At 47.8% G+C, this 18823-nt stretch overlaps 1 protein-coding gene across 50 annotated transcripts in view; it reads left to right on the top strand.

Moving 5' to 3' along the window:
- NRXN3 (neurexin 3) overlaps positions 1 to 18823 on the top strand; it is a 1829497-nt gene that overhangs the window by 1168601 nt on the left and 642073 nt on the right. The window contains exon 1 of one of the 50 annotated variants that reach the window (XM_053245424.1): positions 5630 to 7096. The exons of 46 other annotated variants lie outside the window; for them this stretch is intronic. In XM_053245424.1, coding sequence (XP_053101399.1) covers positions 6856 to 7096 — 241 coding nt within the window. In that variant the 5' untranslated portion in view covers positions 5630 to 6855. Of the gene's footprint in view, positions 1 to 5629; positions 7097 to 18823 lie in introns of those variants that run through there. 3 more of the 50 variants (XM_053245407.1, XM_053245434.1, XM_053245413.1) reach the window with 3 other exon arrangements.

The following is an 18823-nucleotide window of genomic DNA, read 5'->3' as shown; positions in this document are numbered from 1 at the left end:
CACCAGGAGCATCAGCTAAGGCAACATTTGACTCCTCCCCTCAGGGCACTGCAATACCTGGGGCCATCTCAGTGCTTCAGAGGGACCCCTAGTTTGATTCAGCCCAGTTCAAAGAGGGTTCCTTCAGATCAGATGAAAGCTTCATCCCCTCTCCCTTACCCCCTGTCTTGCCACTCCCTGGCCCTTTTTCTTGCCAGGCATGCACCAGCTGTGAGAGGAGAGCTGGTCTTGTGGTAGCAAGCATGATTTGTCCCCTTAGCTAAGCAGGGTCTGCCCTGGTTGCATATGAAAGGGAAACTTGATGTGTGAGCACTGTAAGATATTCCCCTCAGGGGATGGAGCCGCTCTGGGAAGAGCAGAAGGTTTCAAGTTCCCTCCCTGGCTTCTCCAAGATAGGGCTGAGAGAGATTCCTGCCTGCAACCTTGGAGAAGCCGCTGCCAGTCTGTGAAGGCAATACTGACCTAGATAGAGCAATGGTCTGACTCAGTATATGGCAGCTTCCTATGTTCCTAGAGGTTTAAGCCTGTACTTATTTATTCATTAAAATCTTCTTATATACCTCCTTCTCCAAAGGCTCTAGGCAGTGGACAACAATACCAATCACAATTTAAAAAACAATTGTATCCCAGTCTGGAACTGCACTACATTCACCTGCAGACAACTAATTTGCAGGAGCTCATCCTCTCCTGGTTTGTGTAAAGACTCACCTTAACATTGCATCATTGTTTTGTATTGTTCTCCTTGCTCCTTCCCTTTTGGTTTATTTATTTATTTAATAAGTCCTCCTTGTTTTCCTAGTTTTATTTAAGTTGCCTTCTAGTGCTCCCCCAGTATTATCTTATGAAGCATGGGGGCTAGTCAGCTGGAGGCACTACACATTAATTTGGACCCTGATATAGTTCCCTCCCCCATCCAATCTGCCACAGTTTCAGAAACCCAAGCCCCACAATATCTTCCCCCACAATCAGAGACTGGGGGGGGGGAGAAAGTGGGGCTGTATCAGGATGAATCATCTCAATCTGTCTGCTTGTAGCATGCATTTGGGAATACGATCTGCATGTGGCATTTCCTCTGCATAAGCCTCACAACCCCTGGGCATACAGACCTCCGAAGGATGGGGAGGGAATCCTAAGCACCCTGTTTCACCTCCACTTGCCAGGAAGAAGGAATGCCTTGCTCCTCCCCAGGAGCCCATGTTGGCAGCCACCCACCATCTCCACTGGCCTCCCCATCAGTGGCTTCAAGCCCATTATATATATCAGCAGGGTCGGACTCCACCCCCCTTAGCCCCTCCCCTGCCTTCCATTCCCACCCTCCTGTATTCAGCCCTTAAAGGGGCCGCCTTACAGGATTACATTTCCTTTTCCTGTGTTATTCCCCAGGGTCTCTGCAGAGGGGAGGGACCTGCTAGCTCCTGGTTGCAGCCAGGCAACAGCTTGTTGGGCCATTCTGGCCCAGTCAAGCGCGGCCGTCCTCCCATCTTCCTCACCCTCCTCTGCCTCCCAGCACGGTTGCTGTTGGCTTCATGTGCAGCCGTGCAACCCCCAGCTGTTGATCTGCTCACTGCCCAGTCAGGTGAGCAGTGCCCCACCCTGCTAGGCATTGAGAAAGCTGAGAATCAAGGGTTGCGGTATCCCAATAATCCTTCTGAAGATCCACTTGGACGGTTATGATCCTACTGAGCTAACTCATGGGGAAATACTATGGAGCATCTCTGGCCTGAAGTAAACGAATGCAAAATGCTGTGATTCCTGGAAAGCCCAGATTTCCCCCCACAAATACCAAAACATCATGGGTGGCTTCACATGTAATGGTGGCAGGTAAGTAAGAGAAAACTGCCAGTTCCTGATGAGTGTGTGCTTCTGACAATGCCACCTCTTTTCACAATGTCAGGTCCCCTCCATCGCCTGACAGCCACCTGACATTTGGAACCAACATATGAAGTTGGGTGAAGAATGTTGGGTGGCAAAGCCAACATTGGCAGAGTCAACCCAACATTGGCAGGTTCTGACAACACAGAAGAGGCAGCAGTACAAGATCACATGCTTGCCAGGAACCAGCAGTTTTCTCCTACTTTATCGCTTCCATTACTATTGAACCCACCCTTTGACAAAACTCCAATTTCACCCAGGTTTTTCTTTTAAGAATGTTGCATTGAACATTTGTGAATTGAAATGCAAATCTGTTTATATGTTCATTTTTGATCTGGTTGAAAGGTGTGTCCTACCCTATAATCTAGAGTAATGACTAAGAAACTGAGCTATGGCTCAGGACTGCCTTGGTTTGACTCTCACCTTTGCCATGAGCTCATTCAGTGTCTCTTCTTTTTTCTTTCTTTGTGTAAGAAGAGCAAAGCTACAACAAGGGCACAACCTCCCCCACCACCAAATTTTTTATTACTTGCTTAATGTAATAGTGCTGATGCAGGTTGTGTGTGTGTGAATCAGTTGTGCTGACAATCAGCATGGTGTTGAGCTGAGACTTGGGTGACCTGCGTTTCAATTCCCATTCAACTATGAAACTTGTTGTATGGACCTTGGGCCAGTCACCAGCTTAACCTACTTCATAGCGTTGTTGTGAGAATAAAATGGAAGTAGGGACAATAAACACCACTGAGAGCTCCTTGGAGGAAGAGTGGGATAAAAACCTCAGTCATAATAACAGAAATAGGCTATTTGATAAGATTATTGCATGATTCAATTTCATTTAATGGAGTTAGTTAGCCAGCATTTCATGGTCATTAATTTGATATGATCTCTGCATGGGTGAACACTAGTATTGGGGACACAAAACTGAAAAGGTGGCTGTCTATATTTATTTTCTCTTGTATTGACATATTATGCTGGTGCCATATGGATGAATTCAGACGCTAGCTTTCTATCCCTGTTTCTAGAAATCACATTTTATTTCTCCAGCCTTCAAGTTAGAGTCAGGGGCATGAGAACTATGGAGCAAGGGGGAATGACTGTTCCTTGGCCGCCAGGGTCTGGGGGCCCCACCAAGGCACCCCCTTTCCCCCTCCTGCATGCAGCCAGCAAACGAAGTGCTTGCTGTCTGGGAGTACAAGGTGCGCCCCTTTCCTCCCCAGCTGGTGTTTCACTGAAATACTGGCTGGATGGGGGTGGGTGCCCAGCCAGTCAGCATTCCAATGAAACACTGACTGGGAAGAATGGGGAGAAGGTCTGATTGGACCCTCTCCTGGGGCAGTGGCAGTCGCCACACAGTGATGCGGGTGGTGGCCAGTACCAGGAATGCAGCCAGTTGTCAGCCCTTGAAGAGTTTCCCTGGGAGCTCCTTTCTTTGCCTCAGGTGAACCGCTGATGAACCACTGACTGGGGAAACTCGGCAGGGGTCGACTGGCCCCGCCCCTGCTACTGGCCACACCCCACGTCTCACGTCAGATGCAGGGGGTGTGGCTTGGGGCACACACAATTTGAAATCACAACAAATGTTTATATGCTGCTTTTCAACAAAAGTTTCCAAAGCGGTTTACATAGAGAAATCATAAACAAATAAGACGGCTCCCTGTCCCCAAAGGGCTCACAATCTAAGAAGAAACACAAGATAGACACCAGCAACAGTCACTGGAGGTACTGTGCTGGGGGTGGACAGGGCCAGTTACTCTCCCCCTGCTAAATAAAGAGAATCGCCATGTTAAAAAGGTGCCTCTTTGCCCAGTTAGCAGGGGAGTGGAGGGGAGCCTCTGGCAGGACTTAATCCTCCAGGCGCCGGCAAGCTCCCTACACCCCTGGTTAGGGTATATGCAAGATACCTGACAAAACATTTAATATAGCCTTATTCAGACAAACGTACAGGTGTCTGTACATGTGCACATGTTTCTGTGTGACCGATTGCACATCTGTTCAGTTTAAAAGTGAACTTGGGTACAGGCCCCCTCAAATGCATGATAGCGATAGAAAGGATACTACTGTACATGTTTTGAACATAATGTGTAGATCAGTGTACATGTGTACAAATCCAACTACCTGCATATACTATAAGACAGATTGTATGTGTGTTGAACATCATGCCTGAAGAAGGCTCCTATGTTCCTTCTGTGCCCTCTCCCCTTTCCTCGTTGTCTTGCCTCTTTTTAGACTGTAAGCCTACAGGCAGAGTTTCTGCCCTGTAATTATTGTGCAGCACCTAACTACTGAAGTGCTTTATTGCTCAACATAAGTAAACTTCGGGTCTGCCACCCTAGAAGGTGTAGCCGGACTTTCATGTGACCCTGCTGGCACAGCCACTGAATTCACATGTTGTCCGTCTCCCCAACTCATTTCAGATTCCTGGGGTTTGATTGTTTCCTGCAGCACCAAGCAAGCCATGTTATGACTAACTCTATGGAACTCCCAATGCATTCTGGCACAGAGATTTTGTTTTGTTTTCTCCAGCATTGCTCTGCAAGAAGCTAGATTGCCTTTATCCACATTCCCAAGGTTCTCTTCGCTTTTAAGTCCCCCGCACTAATGAGATTTGATTTAGAAGCCTCACTTTAAAACTCCTGTCTGCACCACGGATGGTCACACTGTTTGGCAATGTTTCTGCCATCCTGTTCCCCAAAACCTCACCACTGACACCAAATAAATGGAGAAGGTGGGTGGTGGTGGAAATCTCCCCTTCTTGAACCACAAGGGTAGGGAGTAGGAACAGGGATGTTAATGTTTCTCCTCACTCTGGCACTCTGCTCTTGAATGAAGTGCCCTCTCCTCCTCCTCTCTGCCTGCATTTAGTTCTGTCTCCTGCCTAAATAAAGATGTATCTTTTGTTTCCTCTTCCCCTTTGGGGCTAGCAACAATAAAACTGTAATTACATTTCAGAAAGCCATTTGAAAAAGGGCTGGGATGAGCCTGGAATGGAGCCAAAATGCCCTTTGGGGCTCTGGGATGGTAGATCCGCCCTGTGTCCTATGCCTGCATTTATGGAAGAGGTGGTTTCTCTCTGTGTGTCCACAGAGACTAGTTATGCCAGCCTCAAAGGGGCCAGAGATTCCCACTAGCTGAAGCGGTGAGTAAGGGTGGATGGAGTACAGCTTGTGAGCTCTTTGGGGACCGGGAGCCATCTTTTCATTCCTTTTGGTATGAGAACTTGTTGAAAAATAGTATAATGAAATAATAAAATTAATTAGTAAAATTATTAATAATAATAATAATAATAATAATAATAATAAATATAGATTGCTTGCTACTTCCAATGCTCAGTTCATTCTATCCCCTTATAAGTGTTAGCAATACTAAGAGACTATATGGCATCAAATGGGGAGGGGGCCACCTCTCCGTGTCACAGCATCTGCTTTGCTTGCAGAAGACCCCAAGTTCCCTCCCTGACATCTCCTAGTAGGGCTTCCAGAGATTCGTGCCTGAAACCCTGGAGAGCAACTACTACTCAGTCTCGACAATACTGAGCTAGATGTGGTTTGACTCGCGATAAAGCTGCTTCCTATGTAAATGTATTAGGAATTAGACACAGACAAGATGTACTCAACGCTCTCTTGAATTATTCCAAGAAACCCCAACATGGAAGGAGGCAACATTCAGGCAACATTTATTTGTATTTGTATTTATTATCGTTAATGTCTGCATTGATGATGGTGATAATTCTGAAGCTATATGTGAGTAATGGGTGGGTTGATTACCCTCATTGTCTCTTTCCCGATATCCAAGCTTTGCAATTCAGAGGAAGACCAGTAATCAGAGTGGATGGAAAGGGAGATAATTCGTGTGTGTGGCGCGCTTGTACGTATCGGCGGTATATGAATGGAAGGGGTGGGACTGCAGGTTCCTGCTTGAATCCCTCCTTTCTCGGGAACCAGCCAGTCCCTCTGCAGGGTGTTTGGGCTACACTGATTCGCTCTCTGGAGTGATCCAATTTGCATGCGGCTCGCCGATTTGTGAATTTGGCTCCCTAAGTCCTCGCTTCACTTCACCTGAGCTTCTTAGTTGCCTTCACTTTAAGTGAGCTCGCCCTGAGCATCCTGTTCCACCTTAAAAAAAGAAAAGAAAAAAGAGCTCCATTCCAGTCCGTCTTGTGGATTCTGGACTTTTCTTCTTGTCCTTCTCCTAGTTCTTTTATATATCTATCTATCTCAAAGCATCTTTGCCGCGTCAGTCGGTTCCTCTTCTGATCCACGGGAAGATCTGGCAAGCGCTCTTGCAGAGCACGCCGTGTTAACCAGGCTACCGCTTTCTGCTGCCCGGATCCGAGGATAGCGATTCCGTTTGTTGGGGTGCGTGTGCGTTTGTGTGTGTGCCTGTGTGTGTATGCTCGCCTGTGTGTGTGAAAGAAGCCTAAGCAATTCTGCAGTGCAACATTTGCCAGTGGAGCAGCAACTAAAACAAACCAGCAACTTGGAATCGGGATAAACAAAAACCAGTAACCTTTGGGGGGGTCTTTGGCTTTTCTGTTTCCCCCCCTTTAAAGCCTCCCTCTTTTCTCTCCAGCTAAAAGTGAGAGACGAGGGGGGCACGGGCAGGGGGAATCCTTGAGGATCCTCTGCGGTTGGAGGAGACACCTGATAGGTGAGAGAATCAGGATCCTGACCTCCGTGGCATGCGTGGCTTCACTGATCCCTCCTGGAAGCTCGGTCCGTCTTCTAAGGGGAACCTGGCACTGTAGAAAAGAAGCGGTCTGGAGAGGAACTAGCAGCGGGTTGCTTAAATTGCTCGCTCTCTCTTGCGTTGGCTGGCTGCTTAACCCCTTCCTCGCCCACCCCTCCTAGCATCCACTCCCACTTCGGAAGTGACTCTCTTCTCTGCAGCTGAGTAGGATGGGCCCCTTGGCATCATGAACCAGATCCTCTTTTCCCCGGCTGGAATTCAAAGCGCCCGGTCCGTAGGTTGCCCCGCGCACTGACCATGCCGTGCATTGACCTGAGCACAGCACCGGGAGGCTGTCCCGCCTGGACCCTGTGGATGTGCTCCCTCTTTGGGGGATGTATCGTCAGCTCTGCGTGGAGTTCCTCCAGCGTGGATTTGCCGGCTTCCTCTTCCTCGTCCGCCTTGCAGGCTCAGCAAGAGCATCATTTCCATGGCAGCAAGCACCACTCCGTGCCTATCTCTATCTACCGCTCCCCTGTCTCCCTGCGAGGAGGACACGGTGGGTGCTTCTCTCCCTTCCTTTCCTTGGATTAGCCAGCTGGGCGGGAGCGGGGGGAGCGAGGAGGTCGGGATCCACTCAGGCGCTCTGGTCTTCTGTTCCCCCACCCCGTTCCCCATTGATTAATTCTCTCCGCTTGAAGAAAGAGAGCGCGCAAACTTTCCCCCCAAACGCTGCTTGAAACCTGCCGGCTCCTCCAGCCAGCTCTGAGCCGCTTCACGCTCCTCGGCTGCTCCGTCAGCAGGAAATCCAGGAGGACTTTCCCGCTTCAGGGCTGCTGGGAAGGCGCCAAGAAGCGGCTCTTCTGGCCTGGATGGGAAGGAGCTGGGCGCGAAAGCCGGCGGGGGTGGGCGGGCGAGACTTCTCCCCTCCGCGTGTGCTGGGTGCAGGGAGGCCTGGGAGGGGAGGCAGCCCTTCCCTCCCTCCCTCCCTCCCCCGAAGCCAGGCTGCTCCTTGCTGCATCCTCCGACCCTGCTGGCGGGCGGCGGCAGGCTGAATCTGAGCCGGGGAACCGAGAGGGCCATTTAGCAGCACTCTTTCTCGGCATGGCTGGCTGCCGATGGCAGGCTGGAGCCTGGGGTGGGATCGTCAGCGGCTCCCCAGGGCACGGCGGGCTGGCTTGGACTGAGGGGGGAGCGAGGAGGAGAGCCTGCCGCTTGTTCGGGTGGGGTGGGGCGGGGAGAGACGCATCCGCGACAAGCCTCTCTGCCTGCTTTGGCGCCATCCGGCAAGAAGGCGGCGGAGGCGGCGCTCCCCATTCAAGGCCAGGGTCGCCCTCCCCAATTCATGCCTCTTCTCCCTGCCATCCCACAAGGGCCCCCATCTCAGATCTGGGTCTCTCGGTCTTCAAGACTGAGCCGCGGCAAGGGGGCTGGTTCTGCCTCGCCCCCTTCTCCTCCTGCCCGCTCCCCACGAAGCCAGACCCGGCAGGCATGCTGGTCTGCGGACCAACGTGTGTTCCCACGAGCGGCAAGAAGTAGTAGCTGGGAGGGAGACAGTTTGGGGTGTGTGTGTTTCTCTGGTGGTGCCTGCAAGTACGGTGAAAACCCGGAGGAGCGGGCTGGGCAGCTTATGGGCAGGCAGTCTTAAAGCGGGTCAGGCGGCATTCGTGTACTGTGGCGGCCGCAGCAGAGCCCGAGTGCCACAGTTCTTTTGGGAGGAGGGTCTCTGGATTGCCCCAAGCAGCATTTTTTTTTAATGGTAAAAAAATGAGACTAAGTGCTGCGAAGGCAAAAAGACTAGCTAGAAGTCCTAGAAGTCCACCCATTTGCTCTGGAAGCTCTTGAAATCCCATACAGGGCGTCGGTTGTCAGTGCAAAGCCAGCCAAAAGCGGTGTGTGCTGTTTGTACATGCTCAAAGGTACTCTTGTACTCATGTTTCGGAACGGAGGGCTGGCATCCGGAGCCGGGCCTCGTGCCTTGGGGCCACTTGTGGGAGAGGGAGAGAGAGAGAGATCCAGCTCCAGTTACCCCGCTGCTTATTTGCCTGGGGGAGCCTTCGCAGCCCCGATCCCACGCACTGACTCCGAAGTTACTGAGTCCGCAGTGCCTGCCTGCCTTTCCCCCAAGCAGATGCGCACCAGACTTGCAGGCCAAGTTTGTGGCGGTTTCCTCCCGCCTCGCTCGAAGCCTTCTTTAGGATTTCCTCGCCTCGAGAGGCTTCTGCTGTGCAGATCGTGCAGGGCAGCCCGCGCTGGAGAGCTCCTCCTCTGTCCGTTTTAGTTGATGGAGTTGTCAGGCAGCAGCTCGCCGGGGCTTCTTAATGGGAGCGCTTTCGCCCGGTGCCTGGCGATCCCGCTGTGCCAAGGTATTGACTCCTTGCCACAGCGGAGAGAAAATGACGGGACCGTGTGCCTGCCAGAGAACAGAGAGAGAGGAGAGGAGGCGCCAGAGGAAAGGATCGGGAGACAGGGAGGAAGAGAGAACCCGGAAAACAGGAGGGAATTCGGGAGCAGTTATGCCGCCTGGCCCTGCTTTGCCTGCTGCTGCCTCCCACCCCCGGGGTTGCGGCAGTCGTTCTTGTTTGCTCCCAGACGGGTTGGAAGAGAATTGGCGAGTGCTGGAGGCTGCCTCGAATGTCTTAGATTCATGGCTACTTTGTGGGTAGGGAAGGGTTAATGCAGGTGGCTGCGCAGTCCTGGAATGGGAGCAGCCCCCGCCTCCCTTGGCTGGAGGAGGGGCCGCAGCGGGGGGGGGGGGCCTTTAACCGTTTCCTCCCCAAAGTCTTTCCCCTCTCTCTTGCCTGCTGCTAGCGCTTAGCGCCCTCTACAGCTGCCGATGCGGCCTTCCTCGGATCCAGCTGAGGGGGGCTTCTGGCCTGGGAGGCGGAAGGAACACAGTTTCTGGGGGAGCTTAGATAGGTTTTGAGTCTCTAATCTGGGTTGCCCTCGGGAGTAACAAAGGTCAGCATGTGGTAGGTGCAAAAAGTAGCAAGTTCCCTGTGCTTCCCCCCCACTCCTCACAGTATATTTCTATCTGTAAAGGTATCACGGAGGGGTTTAACAGATTTTATTTCTTTCAAGTGGGGAGGCACTGGGTGGCTAGTGTCCTATGGAAAGAAAGTGAAATTATTGCAATTAATTTCACGTGGGTCCCGCCCTTCCTTCTAGTAGCTCAGAGTAGGGTTCTCCTCCACCCTTTTGTCCTCACAACAACCCTGCGAGGTAGGTTAGGCTGAGAGATGTTGAGTGTATCAAGGTCCATTATTAATCTTCATGGCTGAGTGGGGACTTAAGGCCATTCCAACATACAGACTTGACTACACTTCACTAGCATGCTGAGTCCTACCGTGAGACTTAATTTATGTGTCGGGAGCTTTGGAATAATAAGGAACAATCTCTTTAAAAGGGAGCGGGAAGACACCTGATGGCATCTTGGCACTCAGACTGCCTCTTAGGGTATTGACCCTTTATACTAAGCCTCAATCCCAGATTCTTTTTTGAGTTTCTGAGCTGAAGCCTGGAATACCTGAGGGAATAAGAGGTGAAAATGTATCTAAGCATGTGCAGAGTGGCTTCCCACTCACCACTGAGTAAGCACAGCTTAGTTCTACTTACATGGGACTAGGGAGCAGAATTTCCAGGCCAGATGGCCTGGCTTCCAGACAGGTGTTAAACCTGGGCACCACTCCTTAGAAATTAAGCACTGCTTAATTAAATTAAATGAGACACTGCCATGTAAAGTTAAGTAATGGCTTCGAACTAATTGCACCCAGTTTCCTGCATGTTTTGCTCAGTCGTGACCCAAATGCTCCTACTGATTCTGTGCTCTGCCTTTTAGCCCTTCCTGTGTTTCTCAGACCTTAGCTGACAGTTCAGATCTGGAAAGCTCTGTCCTCATCACAAGCATAGCTTTCTTGCCCTGAGCTTATACCCTTGCCCAGATGGCAGTAAATGAACATCATTAATACACTGCAGCCTCGACCAGCAGCTCCTCTCTGCTCCCTGTCCAGGGTCCTGAATGCTGACACTCATTGAAAGCTAACGTGATCTGTTGCACAGAGTCTTCGGTTTCCTCAGTCCAAATCCCATTTCCACCATGATGACAGAATTAGTTGAAATGCCTCACCATCTGTAACATGGGAATACTAGTGACCTATCTCATTCTCCCCGATTCATGTCCTCCTAGATCAGAAACAAAAAACCATCTTGTTTCCAAATTCCATCATTTAAGTCAAACGTTTGGATTTTGATCAGTGCTAGATTTAGATTTTGAGATTATTTGCCTGAAAGTTTTTTTAAAAAATCTTAATGTTTTATTAATGACTTTCAAGAAAATGTTAACCACCAACTTACCAAAGTCAATACTTTTGAATGTTTGTTTGTTAGAACCCTAAATCTTATCAGCATCTATAACTTGGAATGTGGAAAGGAAAACAATCAAATTAGGAGAAATGTGTGTGTGTGTGTGTGTGTGTGTGTGTGTGTGTGTGTGTGTGTGTGTAATGTTTTGCATTTAATTAAGGAAATTAAATCTGTAAGGAAAGCATTTCAAATCACTTTTCATAATTAAATGCAAAACCTTTTTCCACTCTGTGTGTATGTTTGGATGACGGTTCCAGGAAAGGTCAATAGAAGACAAAAGCTGAATTCTGCATCGCTTGGTGCATTTTCTCTGCACCTTCATTGCAGTAAGGGAAGCAACAGACTCCATTCGTGATATTAGCCCATGGACCAGCCTGAGACTATACTCATTTACAAACATGCCGTTCAACTTAGCTGGCACGCAGCTCCCTCTGGGAGTGAACAAGAGAGACACAGGGAGAACTAAGGACCACAAAGACAGCTGGTGTCTTATCAAAACACACACTTGGTTTATATCAGTGTTTCCTCCTTGTTGTACGATAGAAATGTTCAGAAGTTGGACCAGTGACAGCTTTGCCGAGTCACATCTTAAGAAAGTGGAGTGAGGAGCAGGCTGTCTGTTTACATGGGGCTTAATTTCTTTGATGAATGAAACAAACAGAAAGATTCAATCCTGCTGTTCTTGCCTGGCTGACAGCAAAACTGTCATAGGCATAGAGTTAGGTGCACTATTTATAGTAGATTTTTAATGCTGCTCTAGTGCTGCTGATTGCTTTAAGGTTGATGTTTATTGTTTTAACACTGGTATTATTGTTTTGAGGCCTGTATCTCACTTCAGTTGTTGTTGTTGTTTATATATATTTTATTTTTAAAATTTATTTAACACATTTTTATACTGCCCCATACATAAGTCTCTGGGGTGTGTGTGTTACAGTTTGCAGGAAAGAGGGGCTAAAATGGAGCCAATGTGGCGTAGTAGTTAGAGTATTACATTAAGACTGGGGAGACTCATCAGATGCTCAATCAGCCATGCAGCTCATTGGGTGACCTTGGGCTAGTCACTATCGATCAACCTAACCTACCTCACAATGTTGTTGTGAGAATAAAGGTTAAGTGGAAGGGGGGGAGAATTATATACATCACCTGAGCTCCCTAGAAGGAAGGTGGGATCGAAATGTCGTAAGTAAATAAGTAAAGTGACCATAAAGAAATAAGCTATTTAAATCATCTATTTCTCTGGACTTAAGATTGCCTAACAGTATCATGGAGTGTAGGCACTGACTTCAGCTCCCTCAGGTCTCAGCACACCCTCATGGAACATATTGGATTTGTTCTTGCAACCCACATGATGGCAGATCACCCCTGCTAACTAAGCAAAGAGGCATCTTTCAAAGTGGCAATTCTCTTACATTTAGCAGGGGGAGTGCAACTGGCCCTATCCAACCCCAGCACAGCATCTCTCCAGTGGCTGTTGCTGGTATGTGCCTTATGTTTCTTTTTAGCTTTGGGGACAGGGGAACATCTATCTTATTTATGGTTTTTTCCCCCTGTGTAAACCGCTTAGAGAACTTTGGTTGGCGAGCAGTATATACATACTGTAGTAGTAGTAGTAGTAGTAGTAGTAGTAGTAGTAGTAGTAGTTTTTGTTGTTAAAGAGTTAACTGTGGTTGCTGAGGTGGGCACGATCCTGCAGAGCATGATGTAAGAACCCTCACTTTACCGGCCATGAAAAGCCCACCACCGCAGTTAACTAAGATTAAACTGAAATCGGCCACTGTGATCAGATTGTAGCTGCTGAGCATAGTTTAATCCTAGTTAAATGCAACAGTGGAGCTATGATTGTCAGCAAAGTGTTGGCTCTCACATCACATTCTGTAGGAGCACACCCAGCTCGCCAGTCGTAGTTAACCCTTTAACTAAAATTCTGCAAGTCATGAGAACAAGCCACTTATTAGTTCTTTTAATATTTCTAGTCTACTCTGTCTTGGAGGCTTCCTGGAGGAGGTATTAAAACAAACATTAAATTTTTTAAAAATGGCCCATTAACCATATTAAAAGTGGTAGAGCAGCAAACTTGACCTTTCCTCTTTTGGCTCCTCCATCAACATTCAGTCCAACTAAAAAGGCCTCCCTAGGCTTTCAGCCATTATTCAAGGCAGGGAATTCCACTATGTAGAGTTCTCTGTCTGCTCTTGTTCATACCTTGTGACTTTTCCTGGAAGACAGTGAGGACCCAAATGATTTGCTTTTCCTGGAAGCCAGTGAGGTAGGATGGGCAACAAGGGAGAAATCAGCACTGGGAGAACTCTTCAGCCACTGCTGCTACAGCTTTTCTCTCTGTCATCTTCTCTGTTCTACCCATCCCGATGGAAATAAGCAGCAGCGGCAGCTAGACTGGGTTGTGTCCTCCTGCTTCTTGGTTCATGCTCATCATGGGCCGTTCTGGAAGCCATGTGCATGCCTGACACTCCAAGGGACACTCTCATCTCCATCAGTTCTAGAGAGCACAATAGGGCATACAGGAGGAAGTAACTTCTTGGGTGTGCTGGTTCCAAACAATCAAGAACTTCATAGTCGAAAACCAGCAGTTTATAATTGAAAACCAGAACATTAGAAGGAACCAGAGCAGCCCTGGGACATTTATATTGTGTATGCTTTTAGTGATTCAACCTCATGAAAGTGCAAGTTAACTTTTCCAGCATAAGATCTTGTTACTTCCAGTCAGATTCTTGACTATCTTCTTTTGAGTGCCCATTTCAAAAGCAGGGGGACCCAGTCATAGGCATTATTAGCCTTTGAAACAGTCTGTCCCTTTCATGTGATACTAGGAAAACTTCACAGAAGGCCCAGATGCTTCCTCTTCTTGCACATTATCCTAGATGTGCAAAGAAAAAACTTGCATATCTCCTCCACCAAGGGAGCACATCTCCTTCTCTCTGACACTTCTCAGTGGAGTGTGGCGATTCCCTCTTTGCACATTAAAGCCAGATGTACAGAGCCAAGAAGTGTGATTCATTCGCCCCTCTTAGTTCTTCCTTTTAATCAGACGACCATTTCAGGTTTTAGTGGGACTGGGGAGTGGAGGCAGAATTTACAGGATGCTTAAATGTCTACTCTTGGATATATTCAGAGTTAAATTGCCAAATAACTCCACCACCCCCGGCAACCCTCCTACAATCTATTTGGAAAATATTGGTTGTGGCTACTATTTCAGTCCATATAAACAGTCAGAAACAGAGGTACCCCTGAGGAATCATCACATATATTCCGAAACACAGTATGTGCACCTGTGTATTTCTAAATACCTTCAGCATCAAAACTCCACTCAGAAGCTCACACATTTTCTCATCAATAGAATCTAGCCAATAAAAGAAATTACCTTTTATGTGCTTCCTCCTTGGGACTAAAATATCTTTGCAGTTGTCTTCTGCACAGAAAATTTATTTACCCGAATCTCTCTCTCTCTCTCTCTCTCTCTCTCTCTCTCTCTCTCTCTCTCTCTCTGTGTGTGTGTGTGTGTGTGTGTGTGTGTGTGTGGCATGTCTGAAGGTGCCTGTATGAAATGTTCCCCAGTGGTTTTGCAGGAGCTGGCAGTGCTGGTAGTATATGAGAGTTATTCCTGCAACCACCTTGCTGGTGCTTTCCGGCAGTTTTAGCAGCAACCTGTGCACGTTGAAACAAAGCCAGGCCATTATTCAGGGCAGCAAATTCTGTGTAGAGTGATTTCTTGAATGATGTGTATACAGCAGCAAACTTAGACTCAAACAGAACAGTAGCATTGCAAAAGCTTAAGTGCTGACCATGTTTTAAGCAAAGCAAAACAAGACTTCTGTTATCTTGTTTCAAACAGGGAGGAAAGTTTCAATTCTGCCAAATCCAGAGGGTGCATCCAGAGTTAGATCTTTGCAGGCAAAAGAGAGTTCCATTCTGTCATAGTTTTTGTGTGTGTGTTTGTGGGGGGGTGTCCAGATACAATGTGGCTTTCTAGCCTGTGGAACAGTTACCAGGACTGCTTAGCTCCCTGCTGGGTCAGCTGCTTTCTTCAAAGCCTGTCCCAGTGGCTACCCAGCCCCTCTCTGTGTGTCTTCATTGCCAGCACTAGGCTGTTGAATAATGCATGCCTTTGGTTGGCAGATAAAATGAAGAGATTTGCATTTGCTTTATGATGAATTAATTAATTGGGCTTCTTCTTTGCTCCTTCTCTCTTGTTGCTGCTTTCAGGGAGCAAGGGGCCTGCGGAACACTTGTATGACACTATATGTGGCTAATCCGAGCCCTTAGCAACTGCTTAGCATGGTGCGGGGAGGCAAACACATTCTGAATGGTTCAGGCTCCTTTGGACTGTTGATTAAACAAGTCACCGTGAAAAGCAAAGTCTGCCTGTGCATGGCAACTGCAGGCTGCGGTCACTATTCACAAGCCCTGTCCGTTCTGGTTTTGAGTGCAGTGCATTTAAGCACCAGTTCACACACGCATGTGTGTACACCATTTCATTTAGATCCACTTGATTCCTATACATATGGTGACTGCAGCTGAAGGCATGGACTGACTTCTGGGAAAGCGTGTTTGGGAGGGGATGTGCGGCGATATGCGAGTTCAGCCTTTCATGCTTGATCTGTGATGGCTCACTTGTGAAAGTCATCAGTTGATGTTTCTATCCTTGAGCAATGAATATGCATGTGAGAACATCCTCTACATGTTGCTATACCTCTTTCCTTTTTACTGCTGGCAGATTACATTTAGCGCTTGTGGGACTCTCTGCTATTGCAATTATACTGATCACCACATAGTTGTTATTAATCTCTGATCTATATCATCATCTGCTCTTCCATTCTTCCTGGAATCCCTATCCAAGAGAAGGCTCATTTGCAATATATTCCAGAGATGGAGGTCTCCCTGCAAAGATTGTCAGCCCCATATTGGGGCTACTTGAAGAGGAAAAACACCCCATATCTGATGACCTCAGATTGACTGATTGAGATTGAAATTACAGCTTCATTCTTCACATGTGAATAATTAGAACTAGTGTCCACCTTTTGGGCAAGACCCATGTAAAGAATAACAACCCAGTCATCCAAGATGTTTACTCCTAGCCTGTCCATTTGAAGAATGTCAGTTAGCAGGGGTTGGAAGAAAAGCTAGAGAGCTGCTACCAGACAATCCTGGACTAAATGGAGCAATGGTCTGACTTCGAACCAGGTAGCTCCTTATAACTAATTCAGAGATCTGCTTCTTAGGGATATTTTAATCTGTATAGTAACTGATCAATAGGTCCTTGTAGTGCATTTGGCTGTTAAACCACTTTGCAGGGTGCCTGCTTTTTATTTACCTGAGAGTTGTGTCTAATGGTTGCATTAATATGGCACACTGCTTCTTCAGGTCGTGCCTGTGTCTATGTAATACAGTAAAACACATGTCTTCTGCTAAGGAAGATGTGGAGATGCCTTCAGGAACATACAGAGGTTCTATAGGTAGCTCAGGAGTACCAATATCTGTGGCAAGCACATGTCCTCTCCAAGTTTTTAAGATGACTCTAGACACTGGAGTGACATACGGGAACACTACTGTGACACATGAATGTAATGTGAGAGGCCGCCATGAAATATGAGGCCCTGTCATCTTCAAAGGCAAATGCATTAAGCAGATATGAAGGTCTTTGCTGAAAGGACTGTTTATCAAGGGACAAGAGTTTGGATTTCCCAGTCACATGTCAAAGTGAGTCAGAAATCCTTGGACACGGCAAGGATGTTTTTCAAAAGAGCCATGTTATTCACTATTTGTCTGCCAGCTATAATAAACTCCTTCAACTCCCTTTGTGTTATATTCTGCATTTTAAAAAAACACAACACCATAAAAATGAGGGCTAAACTCATTGATAATTGCCCAGGTATTTCAGAAGAAGGACTAATTTCGCTGTAAACTTTGTAGGGATGCTCCACATGTACATCTGCAACTATTGTACTCTTTTTAAAAAATTGACCCTTTCTTGTGCAGCTTGCCCTTGGATTTGGCTTCCTTCTCTTCCTCAAAGGTCCAGCCACAATTTCCCATGTCCCTCTGGTTTCCTTGAGTACCTCTACACCATCCAGAACTGGCCTCCATCAGGAGGACCCAGGACTGATGAATCACTAGTCTGACTTATGAACTTTTTTTGCAGGGAAAGGAGCATGCAATTTTCCTTCAGTTTCCTGCATTGACAGGAAGATGTGAGAATATTGAACTGACCTCTTATGTCACACATGTCATAACGTTCCATAGGTTCCCTTGAGCAATTGTGTTCAAATAAAGAAAAAGGAATTTAACATTGTAAATGTTATACTTTCAGCTGTGTGTGCCCGGAGCTATGATTCTGCATTACTGCATGCCCAAAATGCCCTTGGATTCAGTGGGCCGCATCCAGTCTAGTGAATCATGAGTAAGCACCATTGGAATCAGTGAGGCAAGGTAGTTATGAGTAGTGTAAGTCCCATTGAGTTCAATGAGTCACTGAGGCTGTTCACACAAGCAGCCGTACCCAGGGTTTGGCAGCCGTAGGGCTGCTTGTGTGAAGCACCAGGATCAAGGCTCAGGATTTTTACCTAGCCTTATACCAGGGTAAAAGGGTGCAAGTGTGCCCTTTTACCCAGTTCTGGGGTCCTGTGTGTGCTCAGCCTGCAAGTTGTCCAAGCAAACACAGAGCTGGGTGCTTAGAGCAACCAGCTTAAGAGGAAATCTCTCAATGCAGTGTGCTCCTCACATTGTGCATTTAGGGATATCTGGAGACTAGGCTGCATTTTCCCAGCCTCCAGAACTCCGCGCTCCCCAGAGCAGTGTGGGTCATGTGGGTGTGAGAGCTGCACATCCAACACATGGAAAGGTAAGCTCGATCTTTCTTTCCCCCTGTGAGAATGACCTTTTAGCCTGGATTATTCTCAGAGGCGAGTCTCACAATCGGCGAGACCCACCTTCAGAGGATTTGTGGGGAGAGCGGGCTTAGCCCGCTTATACAATGCTTATTGCTTATACAGTGATAACAGGATCGGCTGCCCACACGACTGTCGGCTCCGTCATGGGAGTCGGCGGGGATTGGGGGCTGCATGGCCCCTGGAAGTTCCAGGGTGCCCCGAGTGGGTGCGCAGGGCATCCTGGAGAGAACCCCAGGGTCAAGATGCTTGTTTCAGCCTCCTGCCGGGGGTCTCCTCATGTGTTGCCTCAGCGTGGAGCTGCACTGTGGAAATACACAATCAAAAAGACAGGGTAGCGGAGTGCTCACTCCACTAACCTCGGCTAAGGGGAGGGGGAATTAGGTGGTTTGCTGCCAGGAGCCGTGTGGCTCCCGTGGCAGCAGACGATCAGCAAAAAGCGGGCTAGGCTCCCTTAGCCCACTTTTTGCCGATCGTGAGATTCTCCTCTTAGTGTTAATTGTCCAGAAGAACGACCACCTACTCCTGAGCAGAATCCAATTCTGGTCTCTAGATTGGCATTGGAGGGTAGAGAAACGATATCCCTTTATCACCCTGACTTAGATTTTTGTCTTGGGTAGTTAAAGTAAATACGCCATGTTTGTTGTTAAAGGATCTTGAATATGTTCCCTCAGAGCCAATCAGCCAATGGCACAAGCCTCAGTTTCCTTAGTGACAAAACAGAGGTAAAAGTATTAACTTGCCCCTTACCTGAGCAGTGACTTTTTCCATTGACTTGCATAACTGGAGCTCAGTCCTTGAAAGGAAGGGTGTGTGTGTGCTATTGCATTTGTGCTATGGATGTGTGAATATGTATGTGTATGTGTATGTGTTAAAGGCAGCCAAGCAGAAGCCACGTTTGAGCTGTGCTTGCGGAGTTGTCAAGACACTTTTGAACTCTGAAGCCTGGCAGTATTTTCCATCTGGTTCTGAAGTCTGAATGTGGGTCTAGTGACATTTCTCATCTTTGTTGTTCTCCTCAA

The sequence above is a fragment of the Hemicordylus capensis genome, chromosome 1 (genome assembly GCF_027244095.1).
Source record: "Hemicordylus capensis ecotype Gifberg chromosome 1, rHemCap1.1.pri, whole genome shotgun sequence".
In the NCBI taxonomy this organism is placed as follows: Eukaryota; Metazoa; Chordata; class Lepidosauria; order Squamata; family Cordylidae; genus Hemicordylus; species Hemicordylus capensis.
Note: the sequence above shows the minus strand (reverse complement) of the source record. Positions and strands in the feature narration are given on the sequence as shown.